At 44.5% G+C, this 18,894-nt stretch overlaps 1 protein-coding gene across 9 annotated transcripts; it reads right to left on the minus strand.

The window, feature by feature from the left end:
- Positions 1 to 147: 147 nt before the first annotated feature.
- On the minus strand, positions 148 to 18,521 carry nfyc (nuclear transcription factor Y, gamma). Of its 9 annotated transcripts, none has more exons than XM_068332645.1 (11): positions 18,449 to 18,521; positions 8,184 to 8,290; positions 7,976 to 8,044; positions 6,671 to 6,784; positions 4,967 to 5,062; positions 3,383 to 3,559; positions 2,398 to 2,466; positions 1,822 to 1,980; positions 1,555 to 1,659; positions 1,411 to 1,470; positions 148 to 1,298 (listed from the first exon to the last, which is right to left on the minus strand). In XM_068332645.1, the coding sequence occupies exons 2-11, from the start codon at positions 8,280 to 8,282 to the stop codon at positions 1,179 to 1,181; spliced, it is 1,068 nt and encodes a 355-aa protein (XP_068188746.1). In that variant the 5' UTR covers positions 8,283 to 8,290; positions 18,449 to 18,521; the 3' UTR covers positions 148 to 1,178. The 9 variants fall into 9 exon arrangements, with proteins under 9 accessions (XP_068188746.1, XP_068188747.1, XP_068188745.1 ...); XM_068332646.1 differs by lacking the exon at positions 18,449 to 18,521 and adding an exon at positions 17,981 to 18,106; XM_068332644.1 differs by lacking the exon at positions 18,449 to 18,521 and adding an exon at positions 15,493 to 15,639.
- Between the last annotated feature and the right edge of the window lie 373 nt (positions 18,522 to 18,894).

The raw sequence follows: 18,894 nt of genomic DNA on the forward strand, positions 1-18,894 counted from the left end.
TTCTTTTTAAAAACCTTTCCTGTGTTCCAGATATTACCAACTATTTGTAACGTGATGATGTTGTAGCCACAGGTCTGTCTGGATGAAAGCAGAACATTTAAAATTAACAAATAACACTACTTGATGACTCAAATTTAAGAGACAGGATTTAGTTGTTTATTTTTTTTATTTTATTTTCACAAAGTTTGTTTTACAAAAAGGAACATCAAAAATGACATTGTACCCATTTATTGCATGTGGCGATGGCAGTTTGAAAAACATGCAAAAACAACTAAAAAAAAAAAGACATCGATCATCAATACTGTACAAACATGATGGGAAGGGATTTTAAACATTTTTAAAAAAAAACATGAGAACAAGTTGTACTGAAAAAAAGAACCCAGAGCGCTCTGTAAAAAGTGTGTTTTGTTTTTTTCTTTACATCAGAGACTTAAAACTGGGGCACAACACGGAAAAACCACCCAAAGAAAGGTAGTGTGAAACTTCAGCAAAGAAATTCCAACTCTCTGTGGGTGTGGGTACTTAAAATATGAACGCGCGCAAACAGTTATAAAGTCAGGTTTCATAGTCGATGTGGAAAACAGCACAAAAAGAGAAAACACACCGACTCCTTAAACCTCACAGCCTCTTCTTGAGATCCCTTAGATTGATTTACTGTATAAAAGGTGACATCTGAGGTATATGGTTTCATTTCTGCCAACATCAGCTACACAAAGACAGAGGGGAATGATTCATATTTTTCCCAAGAAGGGAAAGGGTGAAAATCCCATGACTACCTTCAACCACAGATGGACGAGGAGCAGGTCAAGCAGAGACGGAAGCTTTCCCAAAAAAAAAAAATTAAAATAAAAGCCGAAAGCAGCCAGGATAAATACACACACTTTTTATGTTTTAAACAGCTTGGACTTGAGAGGAGAAAAAGAACAGAGTTGTGGAGAGAGTGCTGAGAGGGGGCTGTAGCATCCCTTTTTTTTTTTTAATCCAGTGTTTTATTTCTTACAAGAGTGTCACAAGATGTCGGATGTTTCCTCTGTAGGAGCAGTGCTTGAAAATGGGGTTGTCGAGCTCCCGAGGTTGAAGCTGGTGGGACATCACAGCGTGTCACGTGGGCCGTCGTGTGGGTGTGTGTGAGTGTGTGTGTCTGTGTGTGTGCGGAGAAGGGGTTCTTCGTACGGCGCTCAATCGGTGGTGACCTGCGTGACCTGTGCGTCTGCCGTCTGGTTGGTGGACTGAATAAACATGGGTTGGCTCAGCTCCTGTCCCGCCGGCATTGTGACCTGCTGGATCTGATACAGCTGCTGTGAAACAGAGACGAACGCGGTTGGATTCTCAACATCACATCTAGTCTCAGATGTGAGATGCAATGATTTTTGTTGCTAATGCTTTGGGGAAATTTACTGCTTTAGTTACCTGCCCATCAGTAAACTGGTTGAACTGCTGCTGTCCTTGCTGCACCTCCGTTTGTGTGATCTACAGGTCGAAGAAGTTATATTTATTTACATGCTGGTAGGGTGCATTACTTGCTCCATGAATGCTGGTGACTTCTGAGTTTACCTGCTGGGTGTTGGCGAGCGTTTGAATCTGTCCTTGGACCACTTGAGCTCCGGAGACGGGCTGAGCCAGACGGATGTACTGCACCTGGCCTGTGTTTAGCTGCACCTACACACAATCGCCACAGGGGGGCGGCAAAGATTCCTTTAGGACAAAGGTCATTGGAGCCTAGAGGTCACAGGTGTTTTTGCTAAAACAGCCATTCTACGTTAAAATCCCTGATAACTCCAGGGTTGTTTTTTTTTATTCCTCATTCTGATCATTCCTCACCGGGATCTGCTGGATCTCTCCCGTGTTGGTGATGATCTGCTGCATGACCTGCATGGTCTGGCCCTGGGTTTGAGCTGTCTGAGCTTGACCTTGTGCCGCTGCAGCTTGAACAATCTGTACCTGCTGGCCTTCGCTCACCTGCATGGCCACAGGTGCGCTCTGGCAGGGAGGAAAGAAGAGGGAAGGATAAAGATACAAGTCGAAAGAGGACGGACAGACGGATGGATGCATGGGAGCGCTGAACAACAGCTGGTGCAGGCACACAGTTTGACATGGACACAAAGCAAAGCAGCAGCAAATTGCTAACTTGTCTAGGATTAGATTTTAACCAGGGCCGCTAGGATTATCCTTAAATTTTAAAAGAGATGTGTTAAAATATAACAAAGAAGAAAAGAGGAGACAGAACGTGACAATGCAGGTTTTGGGTCGTCCCTTTCTCTCCTGTCTTGTCACAAAATCTGACGAAGGCCACCTGATCTCACACTGCAGCCATCCCCGCAGACCAATGTCACCAGAAGAAGACAGAATGCGTCGGCCTGTTTGCCAATTTGAATGCATGTGTGCAAGTGTGTTTACCGTGATGGGTGTGCCCTGTGATTGCACCTGCACTTGCTGTAACTGCTGCATGGTGGCACCTTGCAGCATCTGATGACCCGACAGGACAGAATGAGAACACGAAAGAAACACACGGTGAGAAAGCAGCGGTCGCAGCAACTTAATGCGTGAAGAGAGAGTCGATGTTAGAGCAGCAAACGGTGACACAAGCAAATGACGTTTGATGGCACGTTTACAAATGGGGTGATGCGTGAGAGGCTGAATAATAAATAAACCACACAATTTAAAAACGAATAGAAAAGATGGTGAACCTGAGAGATGAATGGGGGGGTATGGAGGGGGGGGGAGGACATGTAGTGACAAAAAGATGCATAAAAATGTATGAACGTAAATTTGTCAGACTTCCATTTGTGCGCAAAAAAATGTCTATTTCTGGTTTTTCTGTTGTACCAGACGTTGTGGCATCAACGTGCAACGGCCAGCAAATACCAGGAGCCGCTTCTTTAAATAACAAGAGGGGTAAAGTGCACATTCACCAAAAAATAAAAATAAAATAAATAAGGGAACAAAATAAACAGGACGTGAGAACCAGTGGGCCAGGAGTGAAGATTCAAAGATTCCACAAACATTTAGCTAAAGAATACGTAGCCAAACTTAACACCTTTGCAGGGGGGTGTTCTGGGTTTCAGTTCTTCCTGCAGGGAGACTAATATCGCTAAAACCAAGTGTGATGCGACAAATATTTTGCTGCATGATCTCTCAGCACCGTGTGGAGGTCAGAGGGAGTATTTCATCTTTCAGGTGTCATGCGAACATCCGTACGTCTTTCTTTATTTTTTTGTTCTGCACAGACGTCATTAACTGGGAATTTGTGTTTCTGTGGATGATGGGGCAGTCACACACACCTCTCCTTTATTACTGTTCCCAGATCAAGCTGTAGTATTTGTTGTACCTTTTTATAAAGAATATATTAGCATGATGATGCATTAGATTAGATGACGCATACCTGTCCCTGCTGAGGCTGTGCGATGATGATCTGTCCAGGCTGGATGGTGGTGGCCGTTTGGGCACCGGCCTGCTGGGCCTGCTGCGTGCCCTGCACCTGCACCGCCCCGGGCTGCTGAGCCAGGGTGAAGTAATACTGCACCGGCTCCGCTGGAGCCACCGTCTGACGCATCTCCTCCTGAAAATGACACACACACGCACACACACATTGAAGGCAGCCTATCAGACCATTGCATCTCCATGAATTATTTTTGTAGGTGTAACAGAAGAGGAGGGCGAGCACAATAAATAACTGATGGGATGTGGCTGGAGGAGAGTAATGTAATCTGGACACGAGATACATCGCGAGCCCCATGCTGGTACCAGGACCACATGCTGCAGGTGTGGAGGTCTGGAATATGTCTGAAGTTATTTAATGAACAGAATCAAACGGCTGGTACTTTACTATAATAGAGCTGTCCTGAGAATACCGTGACCAGTGCAGCAGATATTTTTAATTAATGGTTAAATTACCTCCCGATGTTCAGTTTAGCCCACTGGTATGACAAGTGTAATAGCACCTTAATAAAACAAGAAACTGTCACGTTAATATTTAGACTAATCTCTAAAAGTCAGTAATGGACCTGCAGCTGTAGTAGCCCGTCCAAATTCACTGAACTGGGTGGGGTAGTGGATCCAGACACACCTCCCTCTTAAGATTCAGGATACCTTTTGAGTTTTGGCATAAAACCAGAATATACCCACTGCAGTGCTACGATGATTTGCTTTGCCAAAAAAAAAAAAAAGTACGTAATGTTTGTATTAGGAGACAGGCGCGCTAGACAAGCAGCAGGTGGCGCTAAGCGGTAATTCAAGTCACCTCTCAGTGGTGGAATAAACTCATCTTGATGAAGCCAATAACAAAGTCCTGTCAAGTCATCAAACTGTCAAAGTCGGCTCATTCTATACAGATGAGCTGAAGATTATGCTAAATGATGTAATATCTGTGATGGGCCCGGCGGTGACAGCTATTGATTTTCACGTCGATGTGCTTTCATCCCCCCTCTTCCTGGGTCAGCAGTAAAAACGCAGCGTCACAGCTTGGAGGTGAGCGCCTCAAACAAACAGGACTACCTGTCCCTTCTTCATGCCTGTCTAAGGAGCCAGGCTTCATTTCAATGTGGTTTCCCCATCACCAGAAGCGTAAACATCCCTCTCCCAGCTCCTTGACAACACAGCTGAGAGTGTAGGATGTTTACATGCCTGGAGACAGTCTTCACGACAAACTCATTTAAATATCTGGCGCCTTTATCGTTTATTTATGGTACGTTTTTATTTGTGGTACTATCGGCACACATTGGTGCCATCATCGGCGTGACTCTTGGCTGTCAAGAGGCAATAAGATGCTGCAAACATCCGACTGAAAGCCTTCGATTTCCAACTTGAGCTTCCAGTCAAGGATGTTTACAGCACCTCTAAGGTTGCCAACAATGCAAAAGCACCTTTGACCAAAACTCAAGTTTCTCTTTTTCCTCCTGATAAATTTAATCTGTTTAATCCATTAATCCAACATATTTGGATAAATCTGCCAGCATCGGTTCCGTACCTGTCGTTTAGGCGGCTTCAGGTCGTCTCGGGGAACGATGTCAATCAGGAAGTCGAACTGGTCGAACTTTGTTATGGCCATAGCAATGTCATTTCTCTGCAAGCGTAACACACATACAGTAAATGGTCAGGCGATGAAGTCAGACTTAAATTATGTTAATTCAATATATGCAGCGACCTATATATAAGCATGCCTTGAGGCCTAAGGTCGGCGGTCTGAAAATAGACACACAAGGGGCTCCAGCGGAATAGAAATGAAGTTCCCAGTAATACTGTAACAAGTATTTGCTTTCATAACCGGGCGCAGCGAGAACTGAAAGGCCCTCAGAGAGCACACACCTCCACCGCTCAGCGAAACCTGAACAATCAGGAAGTAGATTCCAGGCTGTGTCAAAACAAAAGCCTGACAGTCGTTTATTAGCAGAGACTTGATTTAATCATAATGGGGTGGGGGGGGGGTCATTGACTGTTGTTGCATCAGAGCACACGTTACGGCAACGTCACCGTGACGTTGCTTCACTTGGATCTGCCCTGTGGCTAATTCGCTAACACCAGCAAAGTCACAGAGAGAGAAAACGCTTGTTGGTGGAAGTAATAGTTTACAGTCACTTTATTTCTCCTCATTTTAGAGTCACCTGCTACTTTAAGTGAGCTCACTTTTCCGCTGGTAGGATGACTCACGCATAGCCACAGCTTCTAATAAAAAGTAAATATTGGTGGCAACATTAAAAATACATTACAATTTCAACAACTTTATTTCAAAGCAAGTCCCTTCAGGCGATTGGGTTAACATGAACCTGGTGGATGTGCGACGGGTGGAGCCGGACAAGAATGACGCTTTCCTGCCTGCATGAGCACAGCCTCTGCTGCTATACCCCTTCCTATATCCACAACAGTGCGCTGGCTCTGTGGAATTTTCCACAGGATATTGGTTGTCAAGACCCCCTACTATGGCCCTCCCTGCACTGCAGGCTATTTATAGTAGCTTGATTAATATCTGGTAACAACAGGTCACATCTACACTTGTTCTATTGATGAGCGTTGCTAGGGTGACCCGCACTGGCGTGCCCGCTTCACAATGGGACTCTGCTTGTGTATGGACATGTGCAAATGGAGGGTGGCGTTTTCCCCCCACGTATGCGCAGTCACAGATTTACAAGATGCAGCCGTCACACACACACACCTCGTGTATCACTTGTGGTGTAGTTAACACGTAAACCTGTACAGTACGTTAAATTATTTATGCTTCAAAAACAGCGGGTGACCCGTTTAAAAAAAGGACCACCGTCGATACGAGGCAAAGAGCACGCTTCCAAAGTAGGTTTTCAGTTTGAGGCTATTCCAAGACTAACAGCAAGGAGTGCTTTTTGTCCTCTTTTCTTTTTTAACCTAGGTTGGCATAAACACACATCTGTATGGATGTGCACCCAGGTGTTATAAGCTCAACTATTCCCCACCCTCACATCATACCAAAGTTCATCTTATTAAACTTGGGGACAGCAGATTAGGTAAAATAGTACCGGAGGGAGAAGTGGGTCAACAGCGCCCTTCTGGTTTGGCCTTTAAAAAATCTTCGTAGGGAGAAAGAATTACACCGATGGGTGCAGGTATGGAGGGGATGTGATTTGATGCATAACAGGTTTCCTACTACGAAGGTGTGACTGAGAGCGACACTGTTCAATCCTGTCATTGAGTTTCATCTGACCTGCAGCGTGCGTCTCTTGTTGTCCTCGGTGTGGATCCACGCTCTGAGGGTGAGCTCCGTGATAAAGATCTGAGCCGCCTTAGCGAACAAGACTGGAGCTTCTGCGCTGATCATCTGCAGAGGAGATGGGGGTTACACCTGCTTAAGTACAATCATACATCAGCTATCAGTGTTTGGCTGGGCGGCACTTCCGTGCTTCACGGCGGTGCTCATCTCCACCACCTATTGAACAAAGAATCACTGATATGTCAGTGGTGTCAAGTGATTGCAATTTTGATGAGTATGCGAGTACAAGATGGGAAATATGCATGAGAAAGAATGAGGAAGTCAGACAATCTTCCATTCCCTCCTCTAACTAGTCTGTTATGACATGATGGCGTCATGAAGTCTCTCCAGCCCGTTTTGCTAACCTCCTGCTGTGCAGGGCGTCTTCTGGTCCGTCTGCGTCCAAGCCGGAGCTTCAGGGCTCTTTTATTAAGACTGTGCTCAACAAATAAAACAATCACATTGAACAATGACACCAACAGGAAACAGCGCTTCTGAACTACATCTTGGAAAAATGGAAGAAATGAAACTCATGCTTTGCGGCAGCAACCTCTGTAGGGGTCAAACAGTTCAGACAAGACCAGACACTCCTCGAGGGGATTTGAACTTTAAATGTGATCATCTAGACTCTCAATAAAGGCTTTAGTACAAGATGCAAAGCAATGATCTGACCAAGTCACGTAATAATTTGTGACAATACGGCCATAAATATAAAGCTTCTATATACAGTATAAGACCACAACAGTAACATGTCCGCATGCAGTGAAAGCTGCTGCGTCAGCCTTGATGGGTCCTGTCTTCAGACATTAGAGATCTCCTGATCCCTTTACCCCGTTAAGCTGCTGCTGTACTAAAGGGGATAGCGCTCTTGACACGACACATTCAAGCCTCACAGACATGTTCCAGGCCTCTCTCTTCAGAGACGATGAACAGCCCGGCAGATAATCTTGTGTAACAAGGGAAGAATAATGATTCCTCCCTTTGCCGGAACTGTAGGCTTCAGTTCAACCGTGGAATGTTTTGAGATCCGGTAGGTTGAGGTTCCTATGAATAAAGTCTAAGGACACATGTCCCAAAATATCACTACTACTTATTAAAGAGCATTACGTTTTAAGAGTTACATGCTACACAGTTCTGTCATTTCTCAGTACAAGTCACGAATCAAGAACAAATTAACAAGCATCAACCTTTAATATCATTACAAAGTGGTGCACAAAATAAGCAAACAAAATCAACAGTGTATTTAAAAACGAAACTTACCTTGACATCCTCATCCAGCTTCATGATTTTCTTGATTCGGGCGAGAGGCAACTCTTGCACACGAAAATCCTTCTGGAAGAAATAAATAGGTGTTGTATTGCCGACACAGAATGTAGAAGAAAAAGATTTTTTTTCCTTCAGAGTTTTCATGTGTATATTTGTGTCTGAAGTTTTAATTAGTGTGCAACTGGAGTTTCTGCGGACGTACCACAGTCAAGTTCCTGATCTCCTCCATGACCCGAGGCCAGAAGGACTGCAGGGTTTGCTGGGCATCGCTGCCTCCAGCTCCAAACGCATCGGCAGACATTCTCTACTCTGTTGGGTCAACGAACGACAGGAAAGGAGAGAGGGGAAAGGCACAGTTAAATAACAAAAAATACGAGAATAAAGACGCAACAGGCGCACTACAGGCAGGTGTTTAACTAAATCACACGGACTACAAGGTAAATCCAAGCAGAACTACAGATCCCATCATAGCTTGTGACGACATTACAGCAGCTATTATCCCACAGAAACTATTTTGCTCCCACAGGATGTTGACATGCCCGAGCACCCACCACTAAACAGGCGGTGGACTTCCCACTTATGAATGGCTCGATATAACCTTTGACATACAGCACAGCTCCTCTGCAAACACAGGCATGTCATGTGAGAGTCAGTTGCTGCTGGTGACCCCAAGGACAGAACACATCGATGAAACACATTCACACTGGAATTAGCACAACAAAAAATATTCCACAGTAGAGGAAACACGTAAAAAAAAAACTATCAACCGAAATAGACCAGAAGCTCTTTATATTATGTCGACATAAAAGCCTAAGATTCTACAAGGGGTCTGACTGTTTGAAAGAGGATCCAGCAGGTTACTATGGCATGCCAGGAATCTGCTGGGGGAATATTGGCCTGCCTGTCTGAGCATGCAGTGCTTGGAGTGTCTAGATTGCACTCTTTCACTCTCCTTTTTTCCCTCCCTACCTCTGTGAAAAGATTTGGACGAAATGAGAAGAAAACGTAACATCGGGTGGGGTGGGAGGACGAGAGACGTGTGTGTGTGGAGCTACTCAAGAAAGACGGCTTGAGTTTGTTGTGTGTTGTTGAGGGAGGGGCAGCGCCTTGTCCAGTTTAGCATTAATCCAGCGCTAAGTGCCAAAGGCTTTAACAGGGGGAGGTGAGAGACCGACGGGGGTGCAGTCAGCCTGCTGTGCAAACTAGCTATGTGGGTCAAACAAGACAGAAAGACAAGAGAGCACGGAGCGAGAGAAACATGACAGAACAAAGAAAAAGAGTGTCAGGAGACGGAGGAGGTCTTCTCTTTATCTTTCCTTTCTTTTCTCACTCTAGGCCAGTGAGCATGAACAGCTCTGGCTCTGGTCTGGCATAAAACAAAGTCCAACCCTCCGTCTGGAGTCTCCCCTCTACTGTACTGAGTGCTGTAGTGACTTTGGGATCTCAGCAGCTTGTTGTCTCACACCGCTGGAGAGCATCTGTAAATATTTTACACTGATGACTTACTAATTCAGAATGATCACTTCTCTAGCAGTTGTGGAAGTTACTGAATAATATGGAAGTGGTACTCCATCACGTTCTGACATACGGTTTTTGAAAGAGAGCCCCCTAAATCAATGAGACAGAATGGCAGGGTGGGCTTTATATAAATCAATCAGGCCGCTTCTAGCTACGGCATGCCAGGCGACTGATTGACCTTGACAATGTCTCCTCTTCTCCGCCTGACACTCCAGTGTCCAGTTGCATTTCAAGGTTGATTGAAATCCTGCAGTCATTAGAACATTCCCAGCATTCAGCGGGGCAGTAATGACTGATGGGAATTGTAGTTGTTCTTCTCTGCCCTGATAGGTGAGCAGACCTCTGGTGCTGTTTCATGGCTTATGAGGATTTTTGCAACACCATGCAAATAGGGTGAGCTAAACAGGAGCGACGAGAGCCACTCGTCAACAGCATTTCATCAGCATCAGCACTTTACCTTGTGATCATTGGGAACAAGACAGCCGTGTGTGTGTGTGTGTGTGTGTGTGTGTGTGTTCACTATCAGCTTGTGTGGCTTTCTCTTACTAATAACCTGATAAGCATAATTAAGGATATTCACTTGACAGCGTTAGTGACAACCGTTAGGCTAATTACCATGGTAACAACGGGGTGAACAAGGGGGGAAAATGCAGCGGAGGTAAAAAACCAATACTGATTCTAAAAAAGAACAGATGCAAGTCACATTTTCTGTTCAACTTCTCCTTTTCTTTAAAATCACACATCAACGCCATCTCCTTCGCTCTGACCCGGTGACCTTCAATCTAACCACACGCTAACCACTGCGCCACACACATGCACACAGACAACAGCAGCAAGGGTGGAGGGAGAGAAGGTAATATGTTTGAAGAAATGACACCGCAAGTGTGGCGAGAGAGACAACCGAAAGAAATAGAAACCAAATGACGTTAGAGAAGACGAAGCGTCGACATGCCCTTGAGCATCGCTCCCCCTGCTAAGCTAGCATGTTCTACCTACAGCGTATCAATATTACCATATTTCCCAAGGCTTTACATAAATGGAAAGATTGGGTGTGAGCCAACAAAAACATCTGAAACACAGTCTGCTGTCTGCGTCTAAACTAGTCAAGCACTCAACTCAGGGATATCCACTGCACAAAGATAATCAATTTGAAACTCTGAAAGCTAATAAATATCTACATTATAAACACTGTAAAACATTAGGACGCTGCAGGATGCAGTCAAGCGGAAAAAACAGTGGTTTACTTAGTCTGCAGTGATAAAATGTGCCTCTAGTCTCTAGTTAGGTTTGGGGTGCTATTTTAAATTCCCCTTGTGCCAAAGCATTTGTTTAACTCCAGGTCCTGCATGAATATTGTGGTTAGATTTTAAGCAACTCTGAAATAAATGTGTCCAAACGGTAGAACATGTATTGTTCTTGCATTTGAACTTGAGTTGTGGATAATTCGTTGTACGTTTGTGTTGTTACAGACGTCACAAACTCATCTGTGCTCTTTTCTAGGTTGTATAATACCACGCTGGGTTGTTTGCACTCTGCATCTCCTCTCGTCTTCTGTGCGACTCTGTTGTCCTTCATCAGGTCATCAAGACAGAGAGAGACGCTGGTGTTGGGTTTCCTATGAACTCTCCTGTGTGTACGTGTGTGGTTGAGTGTGTGTACGCCTTTGAGGACAAATGTGATCTCTGTGCTTTGTCGACAATGTCCAACCGAGTGACTTGCTCTTCCTCCAGCAGCTCCACATCTCTCTTCCTGTCTCATCTCCAGTGCTGCCCATCCCTCTCTGTCACTCGCTGCGTGTTTCGTTCCTGCTTCGTCTTACTTAGTTTCACCCGATCCCATTCTTAGAACTTCTCTGACAAAGCCAAAGCTGCTCCGAAAGCAGCTGAATCAGCGCCAGAGCCACTCTGCCATCCTTCTCCTGCGTCTCTCCTGTCTCGTCCTTCGTCTATAACCCCACCTCCCCTTTTCTCGCCGGCACGTCACATAAAGTGGCCACTCAGAGCGATATCAGTGACTCGCTCCAACCCTGACATCACACCACTTTACATGAGGCTTCAATTCCTGTCCAAATAAACCTGACAGCAGCGCAGCAGAAGACAGGACAAAACAACATAGTGCCGCTCAGATATATGCTTACTTTTGTCCTCTTTATTTAGAGTTTAACAGCTGACCACACAAAAGAGTACAAGCAAGATATTAACTGTTATTTGGTTGAAGGCTGTTCTGCTTAATCACCTGATCTTTTTTTTTTACTGACTTTAATGCAACATTGTTCAAGACAAACAGAAGTTGAGTGTGAGGGTATTCCTGCATGACATTATCTACCTGCTAAAGAGCTTTCCTCATTCCAGTTCACATGCTGAAATAAGGAGGCATACAAAGTACTGAATATATTAAAGGAAATCTCAATTATTAAAAAAATGTATGCGCTCTGGTACAGTTAGAGGTGGTCATTATGAAACAAACTTGAGCATAAATAGATAATGAGTTTCCTATACGGTGACCTTGAAACAGTCACATAATTACTTTTCGTGGTTAAAATACGAGGCAGTACTTTGACTGGTTGCATGTTGAAATCAACAAACATTTTTCTTCTTCTTTCAATCGCTAACTGCCGGTAAAGTGCTGCTACACTAACATGTGTTTAGCAAGAGGTCAATTTTCCACTTGCCGCTCCGCAAATCCATCAATGATGTAGAATAGGCAGTTTGGCAGGAAGGTCACAAAAGGTTAAAGTCTACTCAGTTTTCAAGCGACATGCTAAACAGAAACAACAAATGCAACACTGTGAGCACGCCATCCAGTGAATAAGCATATCAGTGTACTTCTGGGCATATGGTAATGTTTAACACTGTTTCATGTTGGTTTATGTTGATGGGATAAATGCAGGTTTAATAGTTTACCAGTGTCGTAGTGACAAACATTATCTTTAAATTGTGACATAATTGAGGTGAGTCTACAAACTCAGAGCTGCTGAAGCATTAACCTCTATGAACCCAATCACAAAATCCACACAGAAACAAATCGGCTGACAGTTACAGCAAATGGAGTAAATGATTTACAGAGATAAACTAAAAAAAAAACAAGTTCCCAGCCAGTAATTACAAATTAACTGTTAAGATACATATTGTATTTTCACAGATGTTGATGCAAATGTTTTGTGATTTTTTTTCTTTTAAGAGGAGATGGCATTATTAGGGGCAGACATGTTCGTTGTGATCCGCTTGGAACATCCCCCAGACAGACAGAACCAGCCGACCAAACGGCTCTGTAAACTTTACCCTTGGTTCTGCTTCGAGCCAAGTCCAGGAAGTACTAGTCACTGATCTCCCAAGGTCATTCAACAGAGGAGAGGGAGAAACCAGTGAGGGAGGAGGGAGAGAGAGAGAGGGAGAGAGAGAAAGCAAGGGAGAGATGAAAGAGAAGGGGGAGGGAGAGGGGGAGGATAGAGGACAGGTTTTTCAACTTTCACTGCAGCACTTAAGTGACCCCAGCGATTCAGACTGTGTGCTTTCTAAGAAGCTGAATAAAAAAAACATTATGGTCTCCATATCAGCTGTGTTCTATCTCCTCTTTGAATTTCTCTTCCTCAGTGTCTTCCCCTTTCCTTCTAAATGTTTCCTTCTCATTGCTAACAGCGAGACTGCGGGAGCCAATCTCACATTCCTGTGACCTTCATCCAATGCTAGGCCCAGTCTCTGGCGTCACTTGTAGGCAGGGCTACAGCTACCTGCACATTACAGACTGGAACAGATTGACTCCCCCTGGCTGTACACAGTGTCTTTAGTGACAGCGTACACATGTAAAAAAACAGGGTCGGGGGGGGGGGCGAGGGCTAAAGCGTGAACACTCGAGCGGTAGTGGTCACCTTAGTGATAAGCTGAGAGGCCTAGCCATGTCTACAGGTTTGCATGTTGCATCTACTGTCAAGTCTCATGGTTTGGTAAGGGGCGGAAATGATATTCAAATCTCATGCAGACAGGCAGCCAACCCTGGGATTTGGTAGCAAGGGCTTCAACTTAACAGTTATTTTTAGTCTCGCTCAATCTCCTGCACCATCTCTCTCCCTTTTCCCAACAGGACTCTTTTGTCAAAGGCGCCAATGGAAACTTTCAGTTAGGAAGCAAGGGGACAGAAGCGAAAGGCAGTCAGAGGCACATGAGGGAGGTGGTGCCCCGCAAAGATTCCATCAGAAGAGATTAGATCAAACTACTAGCCTTCTCTGTCCCTGAAGCCGACAGCCTGACAAGTCTGTCCCATCTGGGTGTCTGACGCTGTCACGGTTGGGGGCCCGTGGGGGTCCTGAGGTCAATGGAACCAGCTGCACCTCCAACCCCGGGGACCCCGGACACCAGCAGTAACGATAACACAAAGATATCATCTCAGAGTCCAGCAAATCCAGAAAATAGTCTTTCATCGCGGATGCCGTCTTTAACCTCTCTACTCTGCGCCACTGTCTGGTGATGGCATGTAAACAAGGACGTCCGGGGGAAAGCACAGCCCGGACCGGCACCCGGAGACATTTTGGACGTAGTCTGCCAATAGATAAATATTTCCAAGACAGTCAAATGGATCTTAGTGGAAATTACGGCACTTCTTAAACTGGTAAAGCCTGTGTGTATGCATCTTAAAAGTCAAAACACAACAAGTGACATCCAAAGGCAGACTTCACTCCAGACTCTGAGGATTAAATAAATACAACCATCTCACTACAAGAGTGACACTTTTTCCAAACACGGTTCATTCTGTAAAAAGCCATCAACTTTACACTGAAGACACGACTGAAGGACATGGATGAGAGACGCTCACAAACCACACAACTAAAATCTTCCAGGGAGAGTACTACAGGACAGGGAAGGGAGGGGAGGGGGCATCGAGGACGGCTGTGAAGGACAGACATCGTCTTCTCACTGCAGAGCATGATGGAGAGAGAGACGTAACAAAGTGAACCGACGTGAACAAAATTACGGTGAAACTCAAAGCCTGACAAACTTGACAGGTTATCTATCTGTGGCTGTGTTTCCAGCGGTCAGACTTACCCCTGTGCCCTTCATGGTGAACGGTCTGCCCTGTTGAAGCAGAGCAGAACAGAGGAAAACAAATAGCCCCGCTCAGTTCTCCTTGAGAGCAGCGATGGCAGGAAGAAGAGACAGAGGTAGACAAAAAAAACTCAAGCTTCTTCACTTCCTCCCAGTCTCCTGATAGTATTAACAGACAAAAGGCACTCTGGCTCCACTGGACGGATTTAAAAAGCCTCTCAGCCTGGACACACAGAGAGAGGAGCAAGCCCCCTTGTTCTGCCCCTCCCCCTTCTCTCTCTTCCTCTCTCCCTTCGCACATTGCCCCGTCTCCTTCATCAGCCTGCAAACGTCCTACTCCTACCAAAAACGTGCAGTCCCGTCTTTCCTATTTGCCCCCCCTTCAACTCACTGACCCTCTCTCAGAGTCTTTTCTACTCTCTTCCCACTCTCTCTGGTCAGTGACCCCAACGTTTGTCTTTGAGCCGACCCCTGGGACGGGACAGAGAACGTGACGAGAGGGAGGTAAAGAGCCAGTTAAGCAGTAGGCAACAGCAGGCAAACAGTGCAGCGACACTCCCGACTCACAGACAAAAATCCTCCGGCCTCCTTCCCCTTTAACATTCAAGAGTAATCAATCTAGCATGCTACATGATACTCAAACCCCGCCTCACGATCAGCTCCCACCCCCACTCTGACACTCACAACCAATGAGAAGTCAGCATTTTCCTGTGTCATTGGAAGTTGCACATACCAATCAGCTCTGACACACTTGGAGCCCCTCCTCCTTTATTCTGCCCAACCCCCTTTTACGAACAGCCAACTTCCTGCTATAAGTTACCTTGAGCTGCAGGATAGGGGTCAGGGAAAAGAAAAGAGGAAGAGAGAGATGTGCAGGGAAGAGGTAAAGAAAGAGCAAATAAAGTTGTGGAAAGCTCTTTAGGGGAGTGTGAGAGAGTGTTATCAGCGGCTTGCCTCTGCATTGTGTGTCCCCGAGCGTTCCCCTGCTTCTCGTGCGGCTGGACGGATGTGAAAGGCTCCACGGGCTGCTCAGTGGTAACTGCTCTCAGCTTATTTACAATGTCAAACTAGACGTCTCCTCCACCCCGCCTCCCCTCCACCGCTACAGGCTGACTGCAGAGTGATGTAGGCAGCCACGCTGGCCCTCACTGGCTAGAGCAGGTGTCAGAAAGGATGCCGCATGTTGCAGCCACATGATTTAAAGCACAAAAGCACACTAGGCAGACACTCACCGTCTCATACGTGTGTTCAGGTATGCATGCACGTTTACACACACACATGCACACTTTGTCCTTGCTTTCTCATTGCTCAGTCACAGGTACACACAGCAAACATCAAGCCTCTGACCAGCCTACTTGTTCTAATGAAAGCCGTTCTACTGTTAATATTACATCAGCAGAAAGGGCAAAACATCTACTTGCATGATTACTCATTATTTGCTTGGAATATAGTAATTAAGTGACTTAAACTATATTCAGGGAATTATCATGACTCATGGTACCAATAACTTATGCAACTAAATGAAACCGCATCGATATACAAAGTCCTAATTTTGAATATCAAATTTACACCAACGCTAATTACTGTATAACATACTTAGCAGAGCCTTGGTACAAAGTGTAGGAAAATCAGCTGAGTGGTGAAGAAGGGAACAAGAACAAGAAGGATATTTGAAATGAGTCTTATTTGTGGATAAACAAGGCTCAAGAGATATGAAGGTGTGTACACAAAGACTTTGTTGTCCTGACTTCAAAAGAAGTACACACACAGCAGCTTCCGCAATTTAAACATCATCAAATGACATTTTCGGCAATGTCACACACAATGACCTTCTTGTCGTCTCACAATTTGTACACTTTGTATGGTGCATGCTTAAACATAAGAACACGGCACCGATCCACAGTGTGTAATGCACCAGTGACTACATCAGTAAGTCCCCATCTATCATCTAATATTCAAACCTTTTTAAAAAAACTTAAGCTTTGTCTAGTTGTGGTAGAAAAATCGATGGTGTGAGCATGAAATTTTGTCAGCAGCACATTTAACTGATAACTTGCAGAAAGAGGGGCCCAATGACCAGGTTTATGCTGCATAATGACTGCAAATCCCGGTAGAAGTGTGGACCACAAAAAGCTTAAGAAAGTGTTCAAACCTGCCTCATCAATGAAAAATGTACGGGGGGGGAGGGGTACCGGAAGGATGGAGAAGGACAGAAAGGAGAGTTGTTACAGGATGGGAGGGGTGGAACAAGTGGGGAGGGGGCAATAGAACAAGATAAAGGCTCAAGTGAAACAAAGTTAAATGTTCTCTTTTCTATTTTTGTAAGGAGCAGGGGGACACGAACAGGCACCGCAGCCGCCCAGTTAATGATTAGAGTGGAGCTACACAAAGATTAATCTCTCCAGCAAAGCCGCCATGCCAGCGTCATTCTCATTGTATGCCGGCTACCCAACATGCCTCAGTAATGACACCTGCCAAGGTCACCCTAAACGAGACGTTCCCATGACCTTTACAGCCGCTAGCTGAGGATGTGTTTTCTCTTGGTTTTGCTGTTTAGAGGCAAACATACATCAGCCAGACCATGGGTTTTATAAACAGACACCACCCGCAGAGTTGCCAGGCCAAACCATGCATTTACCTACAAACATAAAACACACACACACACACCTGCAGAACTCAAGGATTGACCTGGCTAACTCATTTGCATGAATTATTCAGACTAAGCACTCTAAGTGATGGCCTATCATCTTCAGGTCATTTTAAATAGAAGTTAAACTAAATTTGCACAAATACTATTATTTCAATGCGAAACTAATAGAGCCAACTAAGATGTAGAAAATATTGCAAGACAGAAAACTGTCAAAAATTAAAAGGAAAAACTGAGACATCTTTGACGATGGATTTCTTTTTACTTTTAGCACGTAAGTTACAATATGAAACGAGTAGATTTGCAATATCTTGTTATGATGACAAAATCAACCAATCTGGAAAAAAAATGCACCTCAAAGTAAGACGAATTGTTTGTTTGTTTGATCGTGAGTCGTGAATAGAAGTAAAGTACTGCTTACCCTGATCATGAAACAAATCAATAGCATGAATTAGACGTGCCGGGAGTCACGGTTCGTTACCATGTTAGCTTATTTACTGCTTTTATATATTGGACGGTTACTCACATCAGGCTAATTCAATATGTAAACTTAGAAGAATGTGAATAGAATTAACTACAAAACAAACGCTTAAGAGTGGAACATTCTTAATTTTAGCAAACCTTGGGACGCTAACTAACGTGCAAGTTAGCTCAACCCACGAACCGATTACCTATCGGTCACTTCACTAGTTGTTAGCCGTATGTTGGTCAGTTACTGTTAGCTTATGTGAGATGCGTATTTGTGACCGGTGTACAACACAGTTAACCATCTGTAGCGTGTGTACTTTTAATCACCACTGCACGACGTGTCCTGCCATCAAATGAAAGTTTGCAAAGCTTTCCGAAGCTAGGAAGAAGGAGTCTAACCAATAAAGACAACGTTTGGATCTGTCCTTCAGACCAATCAAACCTCGGACTAGATTCCACCAATCAAGGTTTTTATGGCTAAGCTCGTCTGAAACTGACGCCATTCGGGGTCAAGGATAAATAGCCAAAGCACCAGAGAATTGAGTAGACTAGATCCAACATGGTGGACAGAAGCCGTCAGTTTCCTGACCGCCTGTGATCCCTTCAGCAGGCCACCAATAAGCGCCGCAGAGAGCGGGGAGGGAAATGGCGCCTATGTTCATCTTCCAAAACAATCGTCTATTGGTCAAGAACAGCAAATGAAAAGGAGCGAAATAATTGCCTTTCTTTCAACGCGACACAGGTTCTATTCGAGTAAACGCAACGTAGAAATACGAATTTTAATTTCATACTCACTTTGTTTTACAGGTTCGAGTGAAGTCCGGCGCGGCGTATTATTTATTTTTTTTAGCTAACAAGGGGAAACAAGATGGCTGCTATTTGAACCGGAAGGAGTTGACGTAACGAACGTGATTACGTCATTGGAGCGTGTTTTGTTTGCAATGGCGGCGATGAAGACAAAACAAATTTTCCAATTTACTATTCAGACTTCTTAATCACTATAAGCGGAATTATTATTTTAATTAAATATTGACAATTTTAATTTGAAAACCAACTATGCAAACGTTACTGGAAATTATATTAATCCTCCTCCTCCTACAAATTAAATTGATAAGGATTAAAATGTTTCATATCAGGCAACTGGAGTCGCGATTTTTTGTTGTATATTAATATAAAACATAAGTGTAAGGTGTGCACAACTAACCAATGTTACAGAAAACGCCGTGAAGCAACATTCCTAT

This window comes from Antennarius striatus, chromosome 14, assembly GCF_040054535.1.
Source record: "Antennarius striatus isolate MH-2024 chromosome 14, ASM4005453v1, whole genome shotgun sequence".
NCBI classification, from domain to species: Eukaryota; Metazoa; Chordata; class Actinopteri; order Lophiiformes; family Antennariidae; genus Antennarius; species Antennarius striatus.